General features: G+C 54.0%; 1 protein-coding gene across 1 annotated transcript in view; it reads left to right on the top strand.

The window, feature by feature from the left end:
* CACNA1S (calcium voltage-gated channel subunit alpha1 S) overlaps positions 1–20,918 on the top strand; it is a 100,374-nt gene that overhangs the window by 61,407 nt on the left and 18,049 nt on the right. The window contains exons 29-36 of the mRNA XM_065402475.1: positions 2,254–2,310; positions 6,876–7,004; positions 7,707–7,772; positions 8,287–8,378; positions 9,797–9,956; positions 11,168–11,295; positions 13,531–13,627; positions 15,007–15,109. Of these exons, the coding sequence (XP_065258547.1) occupies positions 2,254–2,310; positions 6,876–7,004; positions 7,707–7,772; positions 8,287–8,378; positions 9,797–9,956; positions 11,168–11,295; positions 13,531–13,627; positions 15,007–15,109 (832 nt within the window). The remainder of the gene's footprint in view (positions 1–2,253; positions 2,311–6,875; positions 7,005–7,706; positions 7,773–8,286; positions 8,379–9,796; positions 9,957–11,167; positions 11,296–13,530; positions 13,628–15,006; positions 15,110–20,918) is intronic.

Here is a 20,918-nt window from a genome sequence, read left to right as displayed (position 1 = left end):
GCCCACGGAGTGCTCTCTGTCTGCCCGGGGGGCCTTGAAACACGTTCTGGGCTGCTGTGTCCTTCCCAGCAGTTCTCAGACATGAGGGCACCTGGACTCCAGATCCCATTGTTGCTTGGGAAGGGATCCACTGGAGCTCTGGCTTCCCACTGGAAAGAGCTTGGCATTCAGTGGGTATCGAGAAACACTAACGGGTTGGGCACGCTGCCCAAATCACCCCACATCCCCTCCTCCAACAAGAGACCTCGGGGCTGGTTTTTTGGTCTCGTTCCAGAGGGTTCACTCGTCCATCCCGCGATACCCCCACCCCTCATTTCCCCCTTGACATCGCTCCCAGGCACGCACCTTGACAGCCCCCCTCATGGCCACTGTCAAAGCTCCAGGGGTAAGGGGAGATCCTGCCTGGCCACCTGGAGCTAAGGGACCCAGAGTTCTAGGGACCGTGCTGGAGGTTTTGGTTAGGGGGAACTAGGCTTAGTGAAGCCGGGCATGTAGCTGGAGAGCATCAACCCCACCCGGTAAGTACTCCTCTCTGCCCGCCGTTGGCAGCTGGGGTTTCTGGGTCATTGCAAGTGGTCATTGCCCATCAGGGTATGTGTTTGCACCTGTCTCACCTGGAGTCTGTAGCCTTGTCTGCTCTGGAGACTGAGCGATTGCTTAGGGCCCCGAGCAGCTGATGGGGGCTCCCTACTGGCTTTTTCAGTATGTGCTGTGTGGGGGCCCCTCAAAATGTTCCTGCTTAGCCCAATGGGCTAGCACTGCCTCTGGCTCTGGAATGCTGCTTCCTGCCCAAGCGCACAGACCCCGGGAGCACCGTGGTTTAGGGAGACAGCACTCTCATGAAACTCTGCCAACTGGGTCCCAGCGGCGCCACTGGGACAGGTTCTCCAGTAACAAAGCCGTCCCTGGCAGTTGTTTTCTCCCAGAAAAATGTTAACGCTGGTTTGCTATGTCTATCCTCTCTTGCTTTCTCTCTGCTTCCTTTCTCTCTCCTGTTTCTGTGTACGGCTGTTCACTGACTCGTGCAAGATGGGGAGGAGAAGGCCTTGCTATTTGAAGCCCTTTCCTGAGTCACTCAGGTCCCGATCCAGCAGAACATTGAAGCACATGCAAGCGGTCCCAATGGGACTTAAAGTTAAGCACCGTTGCTGGATCATGCCCTGTGACCGTGATCCAAAGCCCACTAAGTCAATACACTCGTTGACATCACTGCACGGTGGGTAAGGCCTTACGAGTGAAATTCACTCCTGCACACAGGGCCAGCACAAGGGCTAGACACCACTTAGGCCTGGTGTGACACTGTAAGTGGTGCTTGTAGCTGTATTCCGGGCATAGGGGAGAATTGCTTTCTATCCGCGGACCATTTTTGCGGATCGAATGTGGATACAAATTTTGTATCCGCGCAGGGCTCTAGGAATAGCTACTCTCTAGGAATTAACGAATTCAGCACACTTGGGTGAGAGGGTTTTGTGTGTGGACGCGAGCCGGGGTCGGGGCAACACCCGCGAAAGAGCTGCATTACCTTGATAGTGAAGATGAACCCGAAGTGACTTAGGAGCTGAAGTCTCATTTTCAAAAGTGGCTCAGACACCTGGGAGCGTAAGACCTGCTCTGCACTTGAAAATGTAACTGTTGTGTATGTTGGCAACAGGCATGAATTTGTGACCAACATGGAGCTATAACAATGCCAATATAAAGCTGCTCTGCACTTGTATTCCCGGTCCCCTATGGGAATAGCTATCCCTGTATAAAGCACCTTCTACACCAGTCTAATTGCGTCCACACCAAGGCAGGTTGTATTGCTCGAACTACCCCGGAACAGTTCAAGCAGAACAACTTTCTAGTGTAGACAAGGCCTATGTCTCATTGAACGTCACTGGGGGCTTAGGCCTTTAAGTTGCTCTGGTACTTTTGCAGATGTTTCCCCTAGTGCCTATCTTTAGGTTCCCAAGTCAGAACATTTCTCTTCCAGTCTTACCCAGCTTGATATTTCCTTCAAACTGCCCTAGGGGTTGGGCCTGGATTCAGATCTGCCTTGTTGTGTGTGTTAGTTTTTGGGCCATCCTACCCTGTCTTCTTTCTGTCTCTCTCTCTCTCTCTCTGTTTCCCGTCTTTCCCTTCCCTCCAAGGATCTGTGTCTCTGTCTGGCTCTCTCTGGAACCCAGCCGCCTGTTTCTCTTTCTCTCTCTGTCTCTCTTTTGTTTCCTGCCTCTCTGACAGTTTCTCTTGCTGACTCTCTTGTTCTCTCGACAGACGTTTCTTGCTTCCAGTGGCGGACTGTACTGCCTAAGCGGAGGCTGTAATGGCATTGTAAATATCAGCTGCATGTGCTTGCAGTGGGTCTCCTTATTTTTCTTCCGCTAGTTGTTTCTCTGCTGCACTCGGCTGCTGTGTTTGCGTGGATTGCATGGTGTGAATCCAGGGAGCTGCTCTGCAATGCACAGGGTGACTCTCCCATAGCGGAGCGGGGGTAGGAGCTAAAGACACCAATGGTCTGGGAGCGAAACACACCCAACCTCTAGGAGATCTTCTTACCTCACATTGAAATGTGATCTCCATCCATCTATCTATCCATCCACCCCTCCCTATCCCACCCCGACCCATCCATCCATATTACACTTTTCTTCTATCCATCCATCCTTCGTCCATGAAATACAGCAAAACTCAACCAGAGACAGAACCATCTAACTAAGGTTGCATCCGGCTGTTGTACAGACAGGACAGTCTCTCTACCTGCTCATTGTATCATCTAACGCAACGTTAGTTTGTAGAAGGTCTCTCCCCCCAGCTGTATGCGCACAGCTTCTTACAATGTGATTTGGTGCAATTGCAGGGATACGTTTCTCGAACCTCCCTTTCTCTGCGGAAGGTTAGTTTCCCTCCTGGCCTGACATTGCCCTGGGCTCTGGGTTCCCTCAGTCCCTGTTCGGCTGTGTATGGTACAGAGCCTGTGCTGGTGTCGGTGGTAATTGATCCCCTGGTGATGGACAAAAGTCAGGAGTCCTAGAAGCAATGTTCCCTCTAATTTTTCCCACCCATGTGCGGAATGAAGTTTGTTATGTGCACCAATATGGAGGTGACGTGTGACACATCACCTCTATATTGGTGAACATAACAAAATTCATGTGGTGGGGGTGGGGTTGAGGGGTTCGGAGTGTGGAAGGGGGCAGAGGGTTGGGGTGCAGGGGTGTGCGGGCTCCAGCTGGGAGTGCGGGCTCTGGGGTGGGGCTGGGGATGAGGGGCTTAGGGCTGGGGCAGAGGGTTGAGTGTAGGGGATGAAGGTTCGGGCTGTGGGTGTAGCCTGATTTGGGGTGTGTTAGTAGTGTTAATTTAATGTATCCACTTAATTTAATTTTATTTAAATACATTTTTAATTAATTAATAATTTTAATAATTTTAATAATTATTATTGTGGATATTAATTAGTATGGGTTTTGGCTCGCCAAGTTGTTTGATCAGAAGATAAAGTTCGTCCTGAATCAGGCTTCACAGAGTTTATAAAAGGAACTTCGGGGATATGACAGGAAGTTTACACTGAGACAGATATAGTCATAAAGACCTTTTTATTAAAATCAATGAAGATAGTAAGCAAATGGTAAAACAGTTAGAATTACAGAGTTACAAATATCACAGTTCTTTAAGATATATATATATATATATATGAATATAAGATTATAAGCTGCAAAATTGATTTAATACTCACACCCTGTTTTGATAACCCGGTGTTGGGAGATGTGATACCACGCCTATGGCAATTTCCGTTTTCACACCTCTGGCAGAGGAAGCTAATGCAGAGCTGTTTACTCTCTTTTAATTTAACTCTAAGCTGTACTAAAATAAAATATAAGGGAGCTCAAATCCCTATTTAACTTACAATTTGAAAAGAAATAGAAATATGGCCTATTAATAGTTAATAGCCGTGGTAGATGGGTAGCATCAATACGTAGTTGAGGCAATGAAGAGTAGACAGGAGCAGATAGGTGGGTAGATTGCCTGTCTAATGGTGAGCTGCTTCTCCTTTTTATAGGGCATTAGTCGGAAATCCTTCCTCTTATGCCCAAATTTCATTCTTCCCCCACGGAAATGTTAGGGTACACTTACCCCATAGGCTAGTATGTATGTGCGTATGGATGACAGGTATGTACGCATTTGTGGTGTATCTGTTAGAATTGTGGGCAAAACCCCCTTTTTTACCCTTTATTGCTATTGGTTCAGGTAAAGGTCTCTAGACATCTGCGTGGGTGTTTTGTCTAATTTTACTTTTCTGTGCTCCTAAGTCACGTGGGCCCTTTAACACCTCCCCCCCGCCCCCACAGTGAAGCTCTACATAGCCGCTTTCCTAGCCGCCTCAGACACTCTCCCCGTGCTCCACCCCAACAGCCGAGATCAGCTGAGACAGTCCCTGGCAGCCCCCAGCTTTGAATGCCGGGGGGACAAGAGTCTGGGGATCCTTAGTGCTGGGCAGGGGCCCTGACTGCAGTTTCCTTCCCCTCTTTGGTACAATGGGGCCCAGGGCTATTAGGCATTTGCCCAGGTGCTGGCTAGTTTTCTTTGGGCTCGGGGCAGTGCCGAGTTCTTTGGAGCTGGCGGTGCGTCACTGAGTCAGGTGTTTCGAGCGGCTGCACACACCCCTAGGGGAGATGGCAGGCAGTGTTTATGAATTGAGACAGAAAGAAAAGGGGAAAGAGAAGGCGAGAGAGAGAAAGGAAGGGAGGAGAAGGCAAGCGAGAAGCACGTTTTCCAGCTGAGATGTGACGTGCTATCAAAGCTCAGTGAAGCGGAATAGCACAGGGAGGCAATTTCCGACAGCCGGCGATGCAGAGGAGAAGGCTCTCGCGCCAGCAGTCATGAAGGAAGTCGGCGGTGGACAGATGGAGGGGAACAGAGAGAAACAAACTCCATCAGTTTGGCTGGAACAAGTGGGGGTGTTTTAAAGCAGAAGGCGGTACCCAGAGACCTGGAAGGGCTTTTGCTGCTGGTGCTGATACTGCTCTGGGTGGACAGCAGCACGCTGGAACGTGAGGAGAGGCCAGAGATGGAGGCTGGGATGCGATTTGGGGCCGAGATGGAGCTGGGGCAGGGATCGCAACAGGCTGATTTTTCAGACCAGGAGCCCTTTGGAGAGCAGAATTCGGGACACTTCACTAAATCCCTCGGGATAAACCCACTCTGTCCTTTGCAGAGCTCCCCCCATACGAGCCAGCCCCTGGGCTATCAAGAGGGGCAGCTGGGGTTTCAGCGTGGCAACCTGGAGTGGCTGGAGGTGACCTGCTGTTTTTGCTGGACCGCTGCCTCTGGCACTGGCACCACTGTGGTGTTAAAGCCTGGTGACCAAATGTCACTATCCCCATTGGGCAGCTGGGGAAACTGAGGCACGGAGCGGGTCAGTGATTTGCCCAAGGTCACCCAGCAAGTTGCTGGTGGAGTCGGGATTAGAACCCAGGACTCGTGGCTCCCCACATCGAGCATTAGGCCACAGCTGCCTTGTGGGGAGTGGGATCTTGTACTATGATCATCTGATCTCATGCCCATGGCCTGTGCCTGGCACACCCCCTCTGTCCATACAGGCAGGTCAGGTCTCTGCTCCCCCCTCTGCCCCACGCCGCCCAGTGAGTCAGTGTGCCAGCCACAGCAGCTCCTGGCTGCTCCCCAGCGAACGCTACCGAACAGGACGGTGCAATGAGACAAGACAACGCTGACGTGGGCGTGGCGGGGGCTTTTCCCCACAAGCTGTGATCCTGGCTGATCAGCACTATGGAGTGTTTGCTCAGCTTGTTCCAAAAGTTATTGGGAGCCTTTGCTCCGACGCAGACACCTGGGGCTCCTGGTGGGGAAGGCAGCATGTGAGCTACAGGGAAGATGGGGTTAGGGCTCTAGCTAAGGAGACGGAAGGTCCAGGTTCAATTCCCTGCCCCAGGCTCCCTGGGGAAGTCACGCTGGGCCTCAGATCCCCCTCAGAACCTAGCCCTGCCTTACCGCCCGGCGGGTGCGAAGACTGGGATCTGTGAATTGCTTCGAGATCTGCTGACAAGAAGAGTTAGGAGGTGTTATTACTGCAGGTCCCATGCCCAGCAGCGTTTGGCTACTCGAGCGGGTGTCGTGCTGTCAGTTGTGTGTCTGTGGCCCCTGTCACAGACACACAAGAGTTCCCACTCTTGCCAAGAGCTTTTCTCTCCTGATAGCCTCCTTTGCTGCACCTCCCCCTCGGGAGGGCTCCGATCCCCACTTCCCTCCAGACAGGGAGGGACTCGCGGGGACTTAGGGCAGCAATATCGTCTTTCGAAGGTCTCCCCCACCCTAACCTACCCTATTCCTTCCTTCCCTTCCTCCCACCCCACCCTGGTCGGCCCCGCTCTATGATCCAAACCAAACATGCCCAGCCAGCTCAAACCCTTTGCCCCCTGCCGTAGACCTGCTGCAGCCAGGGGGCTCTCGGGCCCAGTGTGGTGGCAACCAGAGCCCCAGGTGAAGCAGGAGGGACCGGATTCCATCATGTAACCCTTGCCGGTGGAGCTGAGCATGGGGGAGGGAGGCTCTCTTCTGGATCATCCTCGCTGGCATGTACTGACTTGGTAGCACTCCTCCACCCTCACTACAGCATGCAGCTCCCCTGAGCCGGCCCAGCGAGTGGGCTTACTCTAACACACATAACACCCAACTGCAGGAGAGCCCTGAGCCGGGCTGCAGATCCGAGAGATCCCTGGGCTGTAGTGGTGAACAGTGGGGGAAATGCCACCAGTTCCGCACAGCAGTGGCTCCTCCCTGTGGCCAAGCAGCCCCGAAGAGCTCAGCAGGTCTCCTGGGCCTGCTCCCTCCCTCCCCTCCCTGGGGCTTCTGTTCCCACTAAGCAGCTAAGGGGCGTGCTTTGCCTGCAGGATTCTGCAGACAATACCCGCGTCTCCATCACCTTCTTCCGACTTTTCCGGGTGATGAGGTTGGTGAAGCTGTTGAGCCGGGGGGAAGGAGTCAGGACCCTGCTCTGGACCTTCATCAAGTCCTTCCAGGTGCGTATGGACCAATCCCCAGTGTGGCTGGGCAACTGGCTTTGAAGATGGGACCTTCAGCCCCAAAGCACAGGCCTCTACTGCTCAAGAGCTCCATTAGCCGGTAGCAGCAGCAGGCTGTTAACCTCGATATGGACTGGTCACTAGCTGGCACGCACTTGACATGTATGTTACCCAAGCATCTAGGAGTTCAGGAGGAGCCAAGAAGGGCTTCCCAGATGCTCATTCATACTGGTGTCAGCATGTCTCAGAGCCTCAGTTGGCCCCATATTCCCCAGACCAGATCAGTGAGATCGCCAGCTCCCTTGGACAGGACCTTCCAGGACTGGAGGGGCGCTGAGGGTGCTCTCCAGCACCTCAGTCGTAGGCACCTGTTTGTGCTGAGATTGTGCATGTCTCTTTCTCCCCCCCGTGCTTGTCCTAGCTGCAGGGGCAGGGAGCTCCCTGTGCAGGCTGTGGAGTGAGTGACAGCAGCAGGAATGCTGGAGAACGGGTGTTTTTAGTGGCAGCTTCCAGCCCCAGACAGCAGCAGACAGCCTCACTCTCCGGCCAGCTGCCCCGCTGGACCCCTGGCTGGCACCAGAGCTTGGTAGCTCCAGCCCGGAGAACTCCTACTCCTAAAGCAGGCGGGATCCACAGCGGGGATAGGCTGCTCCCTCTCAGCTCCACTCCCACATGAGCCCTGGACCCTTTGTCTCACAGGCCCTGCCCTACGTGGCATTGCTGATCGTGATGCTGTTCTTCATCTACGCTGTGATCGGGATGCAGGTAAGGAGGTGGGGACAGCGCTGGGGCCCCAGCTGGCAGGGCGTGGGAGAGCCAGGATCCAGGGAACAGGGGTCACCCCTCGGGCACTCCTGCCGCACGACAGATACAACCCCACTGTCTTTCCACCAGGGGGGTCTCAGAGTGCTCTGCAGTCACTAGTGAATCAAGCCCCAGCAGCCTCCCTGCCAGGGGGAGGCCACTGTTATTATCCCCATTCCGCTGATGGGGAAACTGAGGCACAGAGCTGTCAAACTCCTCCGGCTTCACACAGCAAGTCAGTCGCAGAGCTGGGAACACACCTTGGGCCCCTGACTCCCAGCGCTGTGCCCAGTCCACAAGGTCATCCTGCCAGGCCAGCCCTTTCCCTGTGGTGCCAGGCTATTGGCTGGAAAGGAGCCAGTGGGAGCAGTGGTGAGGCCAGGAGCGGGAGCACGTGGGGTGGAGGGTAGCGATGAATGCCTATGGCAGGGCGTTCCTCTGCAGGGCAGCTGGGACCTGAGCATGTCATTCACAGATGTTTGGGAAAATCGCCCTGGTGGATGGAACCCAAATCAACCGGAACAACAACTTCCAGACCTTCCCACAAGCCATCCTGCTGCTCTTCAGGTCTGTGTAGGCCCCACCCCTTCCTCATCCCACCTCATCCCTTCCCATTCCATCCCCTGGGGGTGCCCGGTACAGCCAGCCTGGGGGCATTTGTAATGCAGAGCCACTGCTGGGGGAAGCCAGCCTGACTTCCTCGAGGAGCGAAGACCCCAGGCTAGTCCCTCACTCCCATGGGTCATTAAAGGGCCCCTCATATGTGCCATGAGGTTGCACTGGATCACAATGCACCAGTCCATGGTGGTGCAACACAAGGGCCTGGGTCTCCCTACACGGAAGCAACAATGAGGTGTAACCATCCTGGCACTGTCATCCTGGCCATCCCCAGGAGCTGGACCCAGCACCTCCAGAGCTGAACATGGAGCTTGTGCTGCGGGGCTACGATCCAGAGCCTCAAAGATATTTCGGCATCACACGCGGCCCCTGAAATCGGTGGCATCGAAATACCTTTGAGGATCTGGGCGTAAGTCCCGCAGCTGGCACGGGCTCGTCCTAGCCGCTGGGGACCTGGCACAGAGGGGGAAGTATGGCTCGCTGACCAGCCGGTTACGGTTGCAACAGGTTCCAGGGAAAATACAGGCCACAACCTGACCCCACAGTGTGTGTGCCTTAGGGCCCACACTGGGCTCCCCAGAACTCGCCCAAAGAAGACGCATGAGCCCTGTTGGGGATGCCCACAGAGCCCCAGCCCATCAGTGGTGCCTGACTCACAAGTCAGAGGTCAGCTGGGCTTGGTGCTGAACGCAAGGCCAAGCTGGAGCAGAGCGGGTCGGAAAGTTTTAGTTTTTCACCACCCAAAGACGCTGTTGGGCTGAAATTGCAAAGTTTCTTGGGAACGTGTTGATTTCAACACCAGTTCTGATGGCAACGTTTCCAAATGATTTGAATCAAAACTTTAAAAATGTTTAATTCCTCGTCAGCTTAGGTTAGGTTTGTTTCCACGTCGTGGAAATGAAGTGGTGTGTTCTCCATGCAGTAGTTCTACTAGACAGGCTGTGAAACACTCTCCGGCTTGGATTAGCTGCCCATCGTGTATCGATGTAAGGACCAAATTGTCCCTAACATTCGATGTTTCAGAAATGAAATACTTTTGACTGGAGCCCTGACTTCCACTCCTCTGTTCTAACCGCTAGACGTCACTCTTCTCCCAGATCCAGGGATTGAACCCAGGAGTCCTGACTCAGTCCCCTGTTTTACCTGCTACATCGTACTCCCCTCCCCGAGCGGGGGCTAGGACCCAGGAGTCCGGACGCCTAGTCCCCTGCCCATCCAGAGCTGGGACTAGCACCCAATAATATTGATTCTCGGCCCCTGCTGTAACCACTAGCTCCTGCTCCCTTCCAGCTAATCTCATCCCATACTTCCTGGGCAGGGCAGCCCTTCCCTGCAGAGCCTAGCTGGCATTCTCCCTTTCTCCCTAGGTGTGCGACAGGCGAGGCCTGGCAGGAGATCCTGCTGGCCTGCAGCTACGGGAAAAAGTGTGACCCCGAGTCTGACTGGACCCCAGGGGAGGAGTACACCTGTGGCACAGGCTTCGCCTACTTCTACTTCATCAGCTTCTACATGCTCTGCGCCTTCCTAGTATGGCTCCTGATTCCGGATCCCCTGGTGTTTAGCTCCCGGTCCCTTCATTGTCCTTAACAGGAGAAGGGTGAAAGTGGAGGCCATAGGATTGTGCCAGCCGGGGACCAACCAGAGAGCAAATGCCAAGGCTTTCTCCCATGAGCTCTCCCGTGTCACCCCAGGTCCGGGGCAGTCCAGAGCAGTCCAGACAGGGTCCAAAGGGTTCAGGGTGTTCTGCAATGCGCAGCTGCCGCCCCCCTTCCTGCGAGGCTGAGGGTATAGCACGCTTCATTCGCCAGTGGCAGAAGGAAGGCTGGGAAGAAAAACACCAGTGCTGCTCCAGAACTCAGTCACCAGGAGGCGCTGTCCTCCACCCTCCAGAGCCCACCCCCTGGCAAGCCACTGAGCTACCCACAGTCACGCTGGAGGGGTTGACATGAATGGGCTGCCATGCGGATTGAGGACAGATGTCAGCATCCGTCTTGTGGGGGCGAGGGGAGGATTCGCCTGTGGTTGTCACAGGTTTTACTGGCTGGGTATGAAATATTTCCAGGGAGCTAAGGTCTGTTCCCTGCCCAACGGTAGCTGCAGACTCTGCTGGCTTCAGGAAACCCTCTCTGCTTGGCCCTCACTCAGCCCCTGCATGAGGGGATCCATCCACTGACCCTTTTCACCCTCTTTTTTCAGCCTGGGATCCTGTGGGGCACATGGGTCCTGGGTTGGGTCTTGCTCTGGTGAGAGCGAGGCATGTAAAAACGACCCTCTAGTGTGTTCCTCATGCAGTAGTTCTACTAGACAGGCTGTGAAACGCTCTCCGGCTTGGATTGGCTGCCTATCGCGTATCGATGTAAGGACCAAATTCTCCCTAATCCACACAGCAGGCCTGGTCCCTGCACGATGGGTCCCCCAGGGAGAAGACAGAGAATGTCTGAACGAGGATATCGGGGCTGAGATCTAGCAGGCAGGTTGGAGAGGAGAATTTTGTACAAAGTGTGTAATTTGTCAGAAGAGACCAACCAGTAGCAGTTTAGAGCACAGGGAAGATAGCAGGGCACCAGGCCGTGCGCTGTCATTTTATATACGTCCTTCACATTTGGAGACCTCATGTCCTGCCCTCTCTGGTGCATTGTGGGACAGACGCTCAGCTGACTTCAATGGGAGCTGCTTTGTGCCAGCTGAGGATCTGGCTCCGCATCTGGTCCCCTTCACGTACGCTCCTCTCTTGCCAGATTATCAACCTCTTTGTCGCTGTCATCATGGACAACTTTGACTACCTCACGCGGGACTGGTCCATCCTGGGTCCTCACCATCTGGACGAATTCAAAAGAATCTGGGCAGAATACGACCCGGAAGCCAAGTGAGTGAGCACTGGTCTGTGGCTGGCCTGGGTCTGAGTGGCAGCCAGGGAGGCCAGCGGATTATTTCCTTAAAAGGCTGAGAGAAGTTAGCACAGCTGGAAGGTGCTGGATTGGCAGCCTGTGGGACTGAAGTCCCCTGTTTATCCACAGCTCAGCCATAGCACGGGTAGCGTCAATACCAAGGACTGTGGCAGATTCTCCAGTGCTGGCAATTTTTAAATCAAGCCTGTACGTTTTTCAAGATGTGCATTAGTTCAAAAGGAATTATTTGGGGCAAGTTCTCTGGCCGGTATTATACAGGAGCGTTGACTGGTTCTGTTCCCTGATACCCAGAACGCACAGGTTCACAGACAGGCCCTTGAGCTTGAAAAAGAATGTCATTTCTTCACTGCTTCAGTGAGTGATCAGGCCACCGAAACAGGGCCAAACAGGCGCACCCCCAGGTTCAGGTACTCGCCTTGAATACATTGTTACAAAGTTATTCATTATATACTGTATAAACACTTTCCTGCCTAGCCGAGATTAGCTGGCTAAGTCAGTTGTTTCCTGATGAGGTTGCTGACCAAGATGTTCACCTGATCGAACTGCTGACCCAATTGTTAAGCTGATCAGGTTGCTGGCTCATCTTTTCGCCCAGCTGTTCTCCCTCCCTGCCAGACCATGTCCCAACACCAAAAATATACATGCTACATGTTACATATCCTACAAGGAGGTCAGACTGGATGAGCACAGTGGGCTCTTTTGGCTTATGGCTCTAAAGCCCTGCTGAGATGATCATCCGAGGTGCTAGTTATAACAGTGGCTTTCTGAGACCTGTTAAGAACTGGCCTGAGACACACCAACTCATTTAACGCAGGCCCCCAAACTGCCCCCAGCTGGATTCTAGACTTGGGAGCTTCCAGTCCCCAGTGACATAATATGTCAGCACTGTAGTGTCATTCTAGAATGGCCTGCAATATGAAACCCCATCAGTTCCAAAATTATCTGTCTACCTACATACTTCTCTGCCCCCCATCTCTGTAGTGCCTGGGGGCCTTGCCTACATTAATGAATTTACCCTCGCACCAGTCTGTGCAGCACAGAAGTGTCCATGTTGAAGATGGAGTGTAGCAGTGCGGGACTCACCCCTGCGGCGCCTCCTGCTGGTTGTCCTCGGGAATTAGCTCTGCCAGCCTTGGAGCGTCCTCTGCAGGCTGGTGATCCGCCTTGCCACTGGCCCCATGTCCCTCCCAGGACCCCGGTGCCCCTTTCTCTGGGTGCTGCCCCCTGGCAGTACCCCACAGTTCTGGGTCTCCCCCTCCCAGGGGAACCCCCACCCACTATCCCCACTTCGCCTCAGTCTTGGCTACTGCCCAGTCTCCATCTAGCCCCCGTTCACTGGGGCAGACTGCAGTATCAGCCACTCATCACAGGCAAAGGGGTTCGGACCTGCTGCCTCTGCCTACCCACGGGCTGCCCCCTGCAACCCAGTACCTAATAGGCCTTACCAGGCCTGCAGCCTGGGGCTTTCCTAGGCCGGAGCCTCCCTGGCTCCCTTGGCCTTTCCCCAGCTCTGCTCCACTCCAGATACCTTGTTAACCTCCCTGCAGCCAGGCCCGTCTCTCTCTGAATGCAGAAAGAGACTCCTGAGCTCCTGGCTCCCAGCCTCTTATACAGGCCAGCTGTGGCCTGATTGGGGTGTGGCTCAGCTACGGCCACTTCCCCAATCAGCCCGGCTTTTAGAGCTGCAGCCCTCTCCAGGGCTGCTTTTACCCCTGCAGCCCTCCTTCAGGGCTGATTTCAAGCCCTTTCGGGCAGGAGCAGGTGTCCACCCCGCTACATGGAGAAACTGAAGTACAGACAGACTTAAAGCCCAGATTTTTCAAGGTTTTTGGCATTGCTGCACTGAGTTTTGCAATGCCTAATTGATTTAGGAGCCTAAGGTTCATTTTCAAAAGAGATTTAGGCCGTAAAGAGCCAAAAATCCCATTGCCAGCATCTATATCCCTTTGGAAACGAGCCTTTGGCTCCTGAATCAGTTCGGTGTTGCATCACTCAGCGGAGCAATGTCTGATACCGTTAAAATCTGGGCCTAAGTGACTTCCCCAAGGTCACACAGGCAGTCAGTGGCTGAGCCACAGATCGGACCTTGAGCTCCTGCCCCCCAAGCCAATTAACTCCCACCCCCAGCCAGGGTTTGCAATTCTACCACTGGAGCAGATGGGTAAAGCACAGCTGTCTCTTGACTCCTGCAGGGGAAGAATCAAACATCTGGATGTGGTGACCCTGCTGAGACGCATCCAGCCTCCCCTGGGCTTTGGGAAGTTCTGTCCGCACCGCGTGGCTTGCAAGGTAACAACCCCTTTGCAAAGGGAAAGGTTCCATGATTGACATGCTGGACGGCTCTATCCCAGTCCCGGCCCCCTCCCTCCAGCACACCCTGCAGCCTCTGGGTTCCCCAGCTCCCACCGAAAGGGGCTGGGGAGAAATCCAGGGTTGGTTTTGTGTATCCTCATGATCTGATATCAAGTGTTTAATGGAGAAGGAGGCTTTTGGGGGGAGCGAGACAATTTAAACGGGCTGACACACTTCAGGTTTCCTGAATTATAATCCCCCATGGTACAGTCAGTCCAATACAAGGCAGAGGCCCCCACCTCTGAGAAGACCCCGAAGCTCTTGGTCAGACACAAATCTCAGCTAGAGATGGGTCCAAGCTGCACGGCTCAGCTCTAGTGTCCCCATGTTCAGGTCTGGGGTTGGGGACCAGGCCCTTCTTCAGCTTCGGTGGGTCCTATTGTAGCTGCATGAAAGCTCTTATGGTGGGAGTCCAAACTCCTCAGCGGGGAACGTGTCCCGTTGTCCGCAGGGGGCAGCTCTCCAAAAGCCGGGGGCTGCAGAGGGAGCAGGGAGAGTGGGCGGCACTTCTTCCTGCACCCGCTCATTCTCCACAGAGCATGGGAGACATTTCTGACTCATGCCATCAAAGCGTTAACAAAGCCACCCAGTTCCTGGGTCGGAGTTCAAGGCAGTTTTGCCATTTTAAACCAGCTGTGGATTCTGGAGCACTGGGTGAAATGGCATGTTATCAAAAGGCCATGCGGTCTTATCCCAGAATCCTTTGGGTTGGACGGGCTCTCTAGTGGATCCTCTAGTGCACCCCGCTGCCTTTGTGGTTGAATGGATTTCACTGATCCCATCCCTGATAGAAGGATGTCTTGGTCCTGCTTTGAGCAGGGGGTGGGACTAGATGGCCTCCTGAGGTCCCTTCCAACCCTGATATTCTATGATTCTATGTCTTCCCAATTCCCTCACCTTCGACATCTCCACTGGTGAGGCCACACCTGCCATATGCAGCCTGCCGAATAACCCAACCCGTCTGAGAGTTATAACCTTTAACCTGACTGTTCCCATGCAGCCTATGCCTCCGTGGTCTGTCTTTGCTGACTGGTGAGCTGTGCTCTGGAGAGCGTCCTTTGCACAAGTGCCGTGCAATAGAGACGGATCTCCGTTGTCATGAATATAAAGGGGACTCTCTCTAAGGGGGCTGCTGGACACAGATGGACCAGGAGGGTCTCTCTGGTTCCCTAGCTCTCAGACTGTGCTGCCACTGTCACGGCGCAGCATCTCCCTTAGGCCTGGCCTGAGCGGTCCTGCCGGGGTCTGCTGCCGGCCCTGTGCGTGGGAAGTGTGCTCCGGGCTGGGGGTGAACACAGTTGTCGTTTGTTGTGCAGCGCCTGGTGTGCATGAACATGCCTCTGAACAGCGATGGCACCGTCACCTTCAACGCCACTCTCTTCGCTCTGGTGCGGACAGCCCTCAAGATCAAGACGGAAGGTGAGGGACACGCTCTGTCTGCTTTGGTGCCCTGCCCTGCCAGCATAGCGCTGGCTGGTGCATCTATAGAGACTGCCTCCAGAATGCTTCCCTAGCCCCACCCATGCAGGGGTCCCTCCCCAGCCATCAGCGTGAGATGTGAGTAATATCGGCTACCCTGGTGCATTTCATCTGGGCACCGAGGGCCAGATCCTTTGCTGCTGCAAATCAGCATGACTTGACTTCAAAGGAGAGACGCCTGTTTACACCTGCTGGGAACTTGGCCCCTTATAATTTAGCCTCACACCACCCATGTGAGGTAGGTGAGGGTTGTGTAGGGATCCTTTCACCCATCCACAGAATGCTGCCTTCTTCTTTGAGGAGTGTCCCTGGCGGTGCTCCACCCCGAGCACCTTTGATTGGAGATGTTCACTAGCAGTGCCTGTTCGTCCCATGCATGCACTCCAGACATCCCCGGGCTCCGTACTGAGGGTATATAGAGCTGCCCAGGCAAATTGCCCTCGATTCCTTCTCAACTACCCGCTGGCCTGAGACAGAGCGTCAAGCTTGCCCGCTTCCGCTTTGCTCTAGCTTAGCCTCGAGTTCCTAGTTCAAGGTTTAGTTTAGTTTACTTGCCTCTCTCCTTTATTTTATAATTGTCCCTCTTCGGTTAATTTGGGGAGGTTCTGCTTAATAGCCCCTTTTTTCCTCCTCCCCCTTTCTGAGGGGTTTGCCTTGGGGATTGTCATCAACCTGGTGTGCCGGGATTCCTGGGATGCAAGCGCTGCCTTTCCCGCTGGGAATCGACCCTGGTCAGCGACGGACATTCCCAGTGTATCCGCTGTCTGGGACATGCCTCCAATTCCAACCAACTCCAAGATCTGCTCAGCTTTTCAAAGCAGATCTAAAAACTCCTGGAGATTCAGCTTAGGATCCTCATGATGGAGCTCGCCGTCCAACCAGCTCAGGGTCCAGGCCCAAGAGACCCCCTGTACAGCCGCAGCCAAGTGAGCACAGTGCCCCTCAATCGCCGTACCCCGCTCGCCTAGGACTTTGCGGGTAGGAAGACAGAGCGCACTGCTAAAATTCCCAAGCGGAGTTCCGGCTCTCCTCCTGGATGGCCCACTTCAAACGACCCTCAGTCACTGTCAAGATTGACCGTTTCAGAGACCTCCTGTCCCAGGTGTCAGGAATGAGGGCCTGCAGCTGAGCCTGGGACTAGCTAGTCTCCAGGCATAGCAAGCCCAGATGGGCTGCAGCAGGACCGCCTGCCTGGCTGAAGGGAACCAGCCAGTGTGCTTGTAAGCCCAGCAGCAGCAGCAGCAGGTCACTAGCTGCTCAATGCTTCGCCCACAGCTGCAGTCACCCCAGGCCTATCTTGCTCCAGCCTTGTTCTGCCCACTCCCAGCCCTGCCCCAGCCTGATTCCTGTTTAAACCCAGTTTACTCTGGCTCTGGACTCTGACTCCTTCTTCCTGACTCTGGTTCTGCCCTTTGGCTCCGGACTAAAGCTCTGATCCTTGGTTCTGGTTCCCAGTCCCTCCTCGCTCTGGCTCCAACTAGTAGGCCGGGCTGCCCCAGTCCTGACACCAGGAAGGGCACCGCTGAGGGTCCATCCTTCTCCAGAATCAGGAGCTCATTGAAGACCCCGAGCTCCTCAAAGACCCACAATACCAAGCATTCCTCACTGCCAAAGTTGTCCGCCATATCATCCAAGCATGACTGCTACAGAAACGACCCTAAACTCTCTGCCTCTAAAAAGTCTGTAGCATAAACAGACTTTTCAATACCACCTCCGGTTCCTAAACATGTGACCCTGACAGCAACATCGGTTCCTCTGAGCTCAGCATCTTCAGTATCAGCGCTATTGACTAGACAGATACCACCAGAACAATCCGCATCCTCGGTGCTGACACTGGTCGCATCAGAGCCCCATCCAGTCCAGGTTCACCCAGTACTACAGAAGTTTAGATTCTCCAAAGACTTGTTGGAGTCTGATGAGCCAGAATGGGTACCACATGGCTATCGGTAGTGAAATCTGCAGGGCCTCTGAGACCGTACTTTCCTCCGGTACCCCCGGGTTCTCCTGTACCACCTGTCCCAGGTGGAGAACCATCCTCGCCTCCAATGTCTGCTCCTCCTCTGGACTGTGCTGAGGACTCCACTTCAGATTCTCAGCTATCTGTGCGGGGATCCCCTAGGTACCACCATAGCAGCATCTCTCCTGATACCTTTGTGACGGGCTGGACCCCCTGGGATGTCACCTTCTGTGCTGGGATTTCACTGAGTCAGACCATTCTGCCAGCCTGGGCCCTCCTTTACCTGGTCTTTCTGGGCTAGGCTCCCCCATCTTTTCCGGCCCAGCACACAGGCAGGGCCACACCCACCTGCACAGAGAGACAGAGATCCGCTCTGGGAAGGCTCAGCTTAAGGAGCTTGCCACAGCACCCAGATGTCCACCCTCCCTTGGAGTACAAACCCGAAATTATACAAGATTCGCCTCTTCTCTCAGTGTGGAGGAGGGTGTGCACATCTCCCCCCGCCCAGTTAGAAATCACATCGACTGGGTTCTATTGTAAACCAGAAATAAATGTATTAAGTAGAACAGGTGTGTTTTAAGTAGTTAAGGAGGTAGCAGACAGAACAAAGCATATCTGCCCCAAGTGTTTTCTCCAAAGTCCTGGCAATAGTAGCTGTGCACAGGTGGGGAATAATCATCTTTCCTACCACGACAACTGGCTGTTCAAGGACCATTGTATGTCAAAGTCTTCTCTGCAATACAGAAGCCATCTGTAATGTCCACTTTGACTCCAGTTCAACAGATAAACTTCACAGGAGCATCTCTGAATGCCCTAACATCCAGAGCTTACCTTCCTTCCGACAGATTTCTGATACTGATGAGTCTTAGTGCCAAGATTCAAATAACCCCCTGACAACAGCAAGAAATTGCTTCCAACTGCTGGCTCATATAGCAGCTTGTACTTTCATAACACAACATGCCAGGTTACATCTTGCTGCTTCCAGGGTTGGCTCAGAATAGTCTATCACCCGAACGAACAAACAGTCTAGACAATCTGGTGTCTGGCCCTCATCACGTGCTACACTCACTCAAGTGAAGGACCTGTCCAAAGTCCGTGCAGGAGTTCCTATCGCCCAGCCGCCTCCTACCATCGCCATAACTTTGGATGCCTCACTTGTGGGATGGGGAGTGCAGCTAATGGGACACTGTCCAAGGGAAATGGTTGTCTCAAGAGTCTCTCCTGCACATCAACCTCCTAGAATTAGGAGCAGTCAGGAATGCCTGTATCCACTTCCCTCCCTTAAGCAAGGGCCAATCCATGAAGGTCATGACAGACAATGTAACCTGCATGTTCCACGTAAATCTCAGGGAGGGGCGAGATCCCCTTCTCTTTGTGCGGAAGCAATAAAGCTGTGGAATTGGTGTCAAGCCAGTCACATCCTCACAGCCGCTTACCTTCCAGGCATGCAGAGCACCATGGCCAATGATCTGAGCAGACATTTCTCCCACGATTACGAGTGGGAACTGGACCCTCAGATCCTCAAACAGAGATTCCTGACCTGGGGTTTACAGAAGCAGACATCTTTGCAATTACCACCAACAGAAAGTGCAAGAAATTCTGCTTGGGAGGAGGACTGGGCCATCAGTCGTTGGGAGACACCTTTCTCATTCCTTGGGCCTACTCTATACATCTCTGACACCGTTGATTCAGAGGGTGTTGAACAAGATCAAACGAGACAAAGCCAGAGTCAGTCTAGTTGCACCAGCTGAGCTGAGGCAGGTCTGGTATCCTTCCGTGACTCACTTCACTTCCTGTCCAGCATTGCAGCTTCCAGCCATGTCCTATGTGCTGTCCCAGGACTCCAGTCGGACTCTCCATCCCAACCTGGCCATCTGCTGACTCCGAGCTTGGTTCCTCAGTGGTTTTGGGGGATAGAGGTTTCCCGTTCGACAGAGATCCAACAGGTCCTATTAGAAACATCAGAAAGATCTCTACTAGAAATACCTTCAAAAATGGACCTTGTTCCTTCTTCCCTCTCCCCTGTTTTTGGTTATCTATTGGATTTAAAGTATTCAGCTCTTTCTGTGAGTTCCGTCAGAGTTCATTCATCAGCTACGACAGCCTTCCGTTCCCCTGTGCAGGGATTCATTCAGGCTTTGCTCATCCCACGACAGCAAAATTCATCAAGGAATTGGTTAACCTTTTCCCGCAGAGCCTGCTCCCGTATGGGATTTGAACTGTCTCATGAAATCTCCCTTTGAGCTGCTCACTAAGTGCTCTCTTGTGCACTTACCTACGAAAGTGGCATTCTTAGAGGCAGCATTGGGGAATTAGGAGCATTGGGGAATTAGCACTGGGGAATTAGGAGCATTGATGGCTGATTTCCCTCCCCCCTTCCCTGTTTTCTTCAAGGATAAGGTTTTGTTAGGCCTACATCCCAAGTTCATACCTAAAATATCTTCTGATTCGCTCATTAACCAAGTTATCCACCTTCCTGTGTTTTCCCCAGAACCATGCCAGACTAGAGAGGAAGCTGCCCTCCACAGCTTGGATGTTAGAGGGGCGTTAGCTTCTATTTGGACAGAACCAAGCCATTTAGACAGTCTCCCAGACTGTTCATCTCAGTTGTGGACAGATCCAAAGGATCCACAGTCTCCCCCCAGAGACTTTCAAAGTGGGTTTCCAGTTACATTCGTGCTCGTTACCAGGCTGCTAATGGTCAGCCCCCTTCGAGAAGAATAGCCCATTCTCCAGCCTGCCTCCATGGCACTCTTAAAAATGCAGCCATTGCTGAAATTTGCAGAGTGACAACCGAGGCCTCGGTGCACACTTTTCCCAAACGCTGCGCTCTGGTACATCCCTCTAGGTCAGAGGCAGCTCCACAGTTCCCTCCTCCTTCAGGGGCTACTGCAGGAGCCGGACATGCCAGACATGCGACATGAACCGCAATTCCATCTATTTCAAATGGCAGAGGGAAATTTGGGAGGTGGGATTGAGATGGAAGTAGGGTTGCCAACTGTCTAATCCCACAAACCCAAACACCCTTGCCCCGCCTCTTCCTGAGGCCCCGCCCCTTCTTTGAGGTGCCCCCTCTCACTCCATCCCCCCTTCCTCCGTTGCTCGCTCTCTTCCACCCTCACTCACTTTCACTGGGCTGGGGCAGGGGGTTGGGGTGTGGGAGGTGGTGCAGGCTTTGGGCTGGGGCTGAGGGATTCAGAGTGTGGAAGGGGGCTGCGGGCTGAGCCTGGGGCAGGAGGTTGGGGTGCAGAAGGGGGTGCGGGCTCTGGAAGGGAGTTTGGGTTTGGGAGGGGGCCCAGGGCTGGGGCAGGGGGTTGGGATGCAGGCTCCAGCCGGGCGGCACTTACCTCGGGCCACTCCCGGAAGTACCCGGCATGTCCGGCTCCTAGACTGCTCCGCGTGCTGCCCCTGCCTGCAGGCACCTCCCCCGCAGCTCCCATTGGCTGCAATTCCCAGCCAATGGGAGCTGCAGAGTCAGCACTTAGGGTGGGGAGAAGCGTGTAGAGACCCTCCCTGGCTGCCTCTCTGCCTAGAAGCTAGAAGGACTTGTCAGCTGCCTTTGGGAGCGGTGCAGAGCCAGGGCAGGTAGGGAGCCTGCCTTAGCCCCGCTGCACTGCCAGACTTTTAGTAGCCTAAAATCTCCCGGATTGGCATCAGTAGCCTCTGGGAGATCGAGCCCGATTCCAGGAGACTCCCGGCCAATCCGGGAGGGTTGGCAACCCTAGATGGAAGCTGGGAAGGCCGTCAGGGTCAGCACTTGTAAAAAGGTGCCCTTGCATTTTTAATGGCCAT

This window comes from Emys orbicularis, chromosome 4 (genome assembly GCF_028017835.1).
Source record: "Emys orbicularis isolate rEmyOrb1 chromosome 4, rEmyOrb1.hap1, whole genome shotgun sequence".
NCBI classification, from domain to species: Eukaryota; Metazoa; Chordata; order Testudines; family Emydidae; genus Emys; species Emys orbicularis.
Note: the sequence above shows the minus strand (reverse complement) of the source record. Positions and strands in the feature narration are given on the sequence as shown.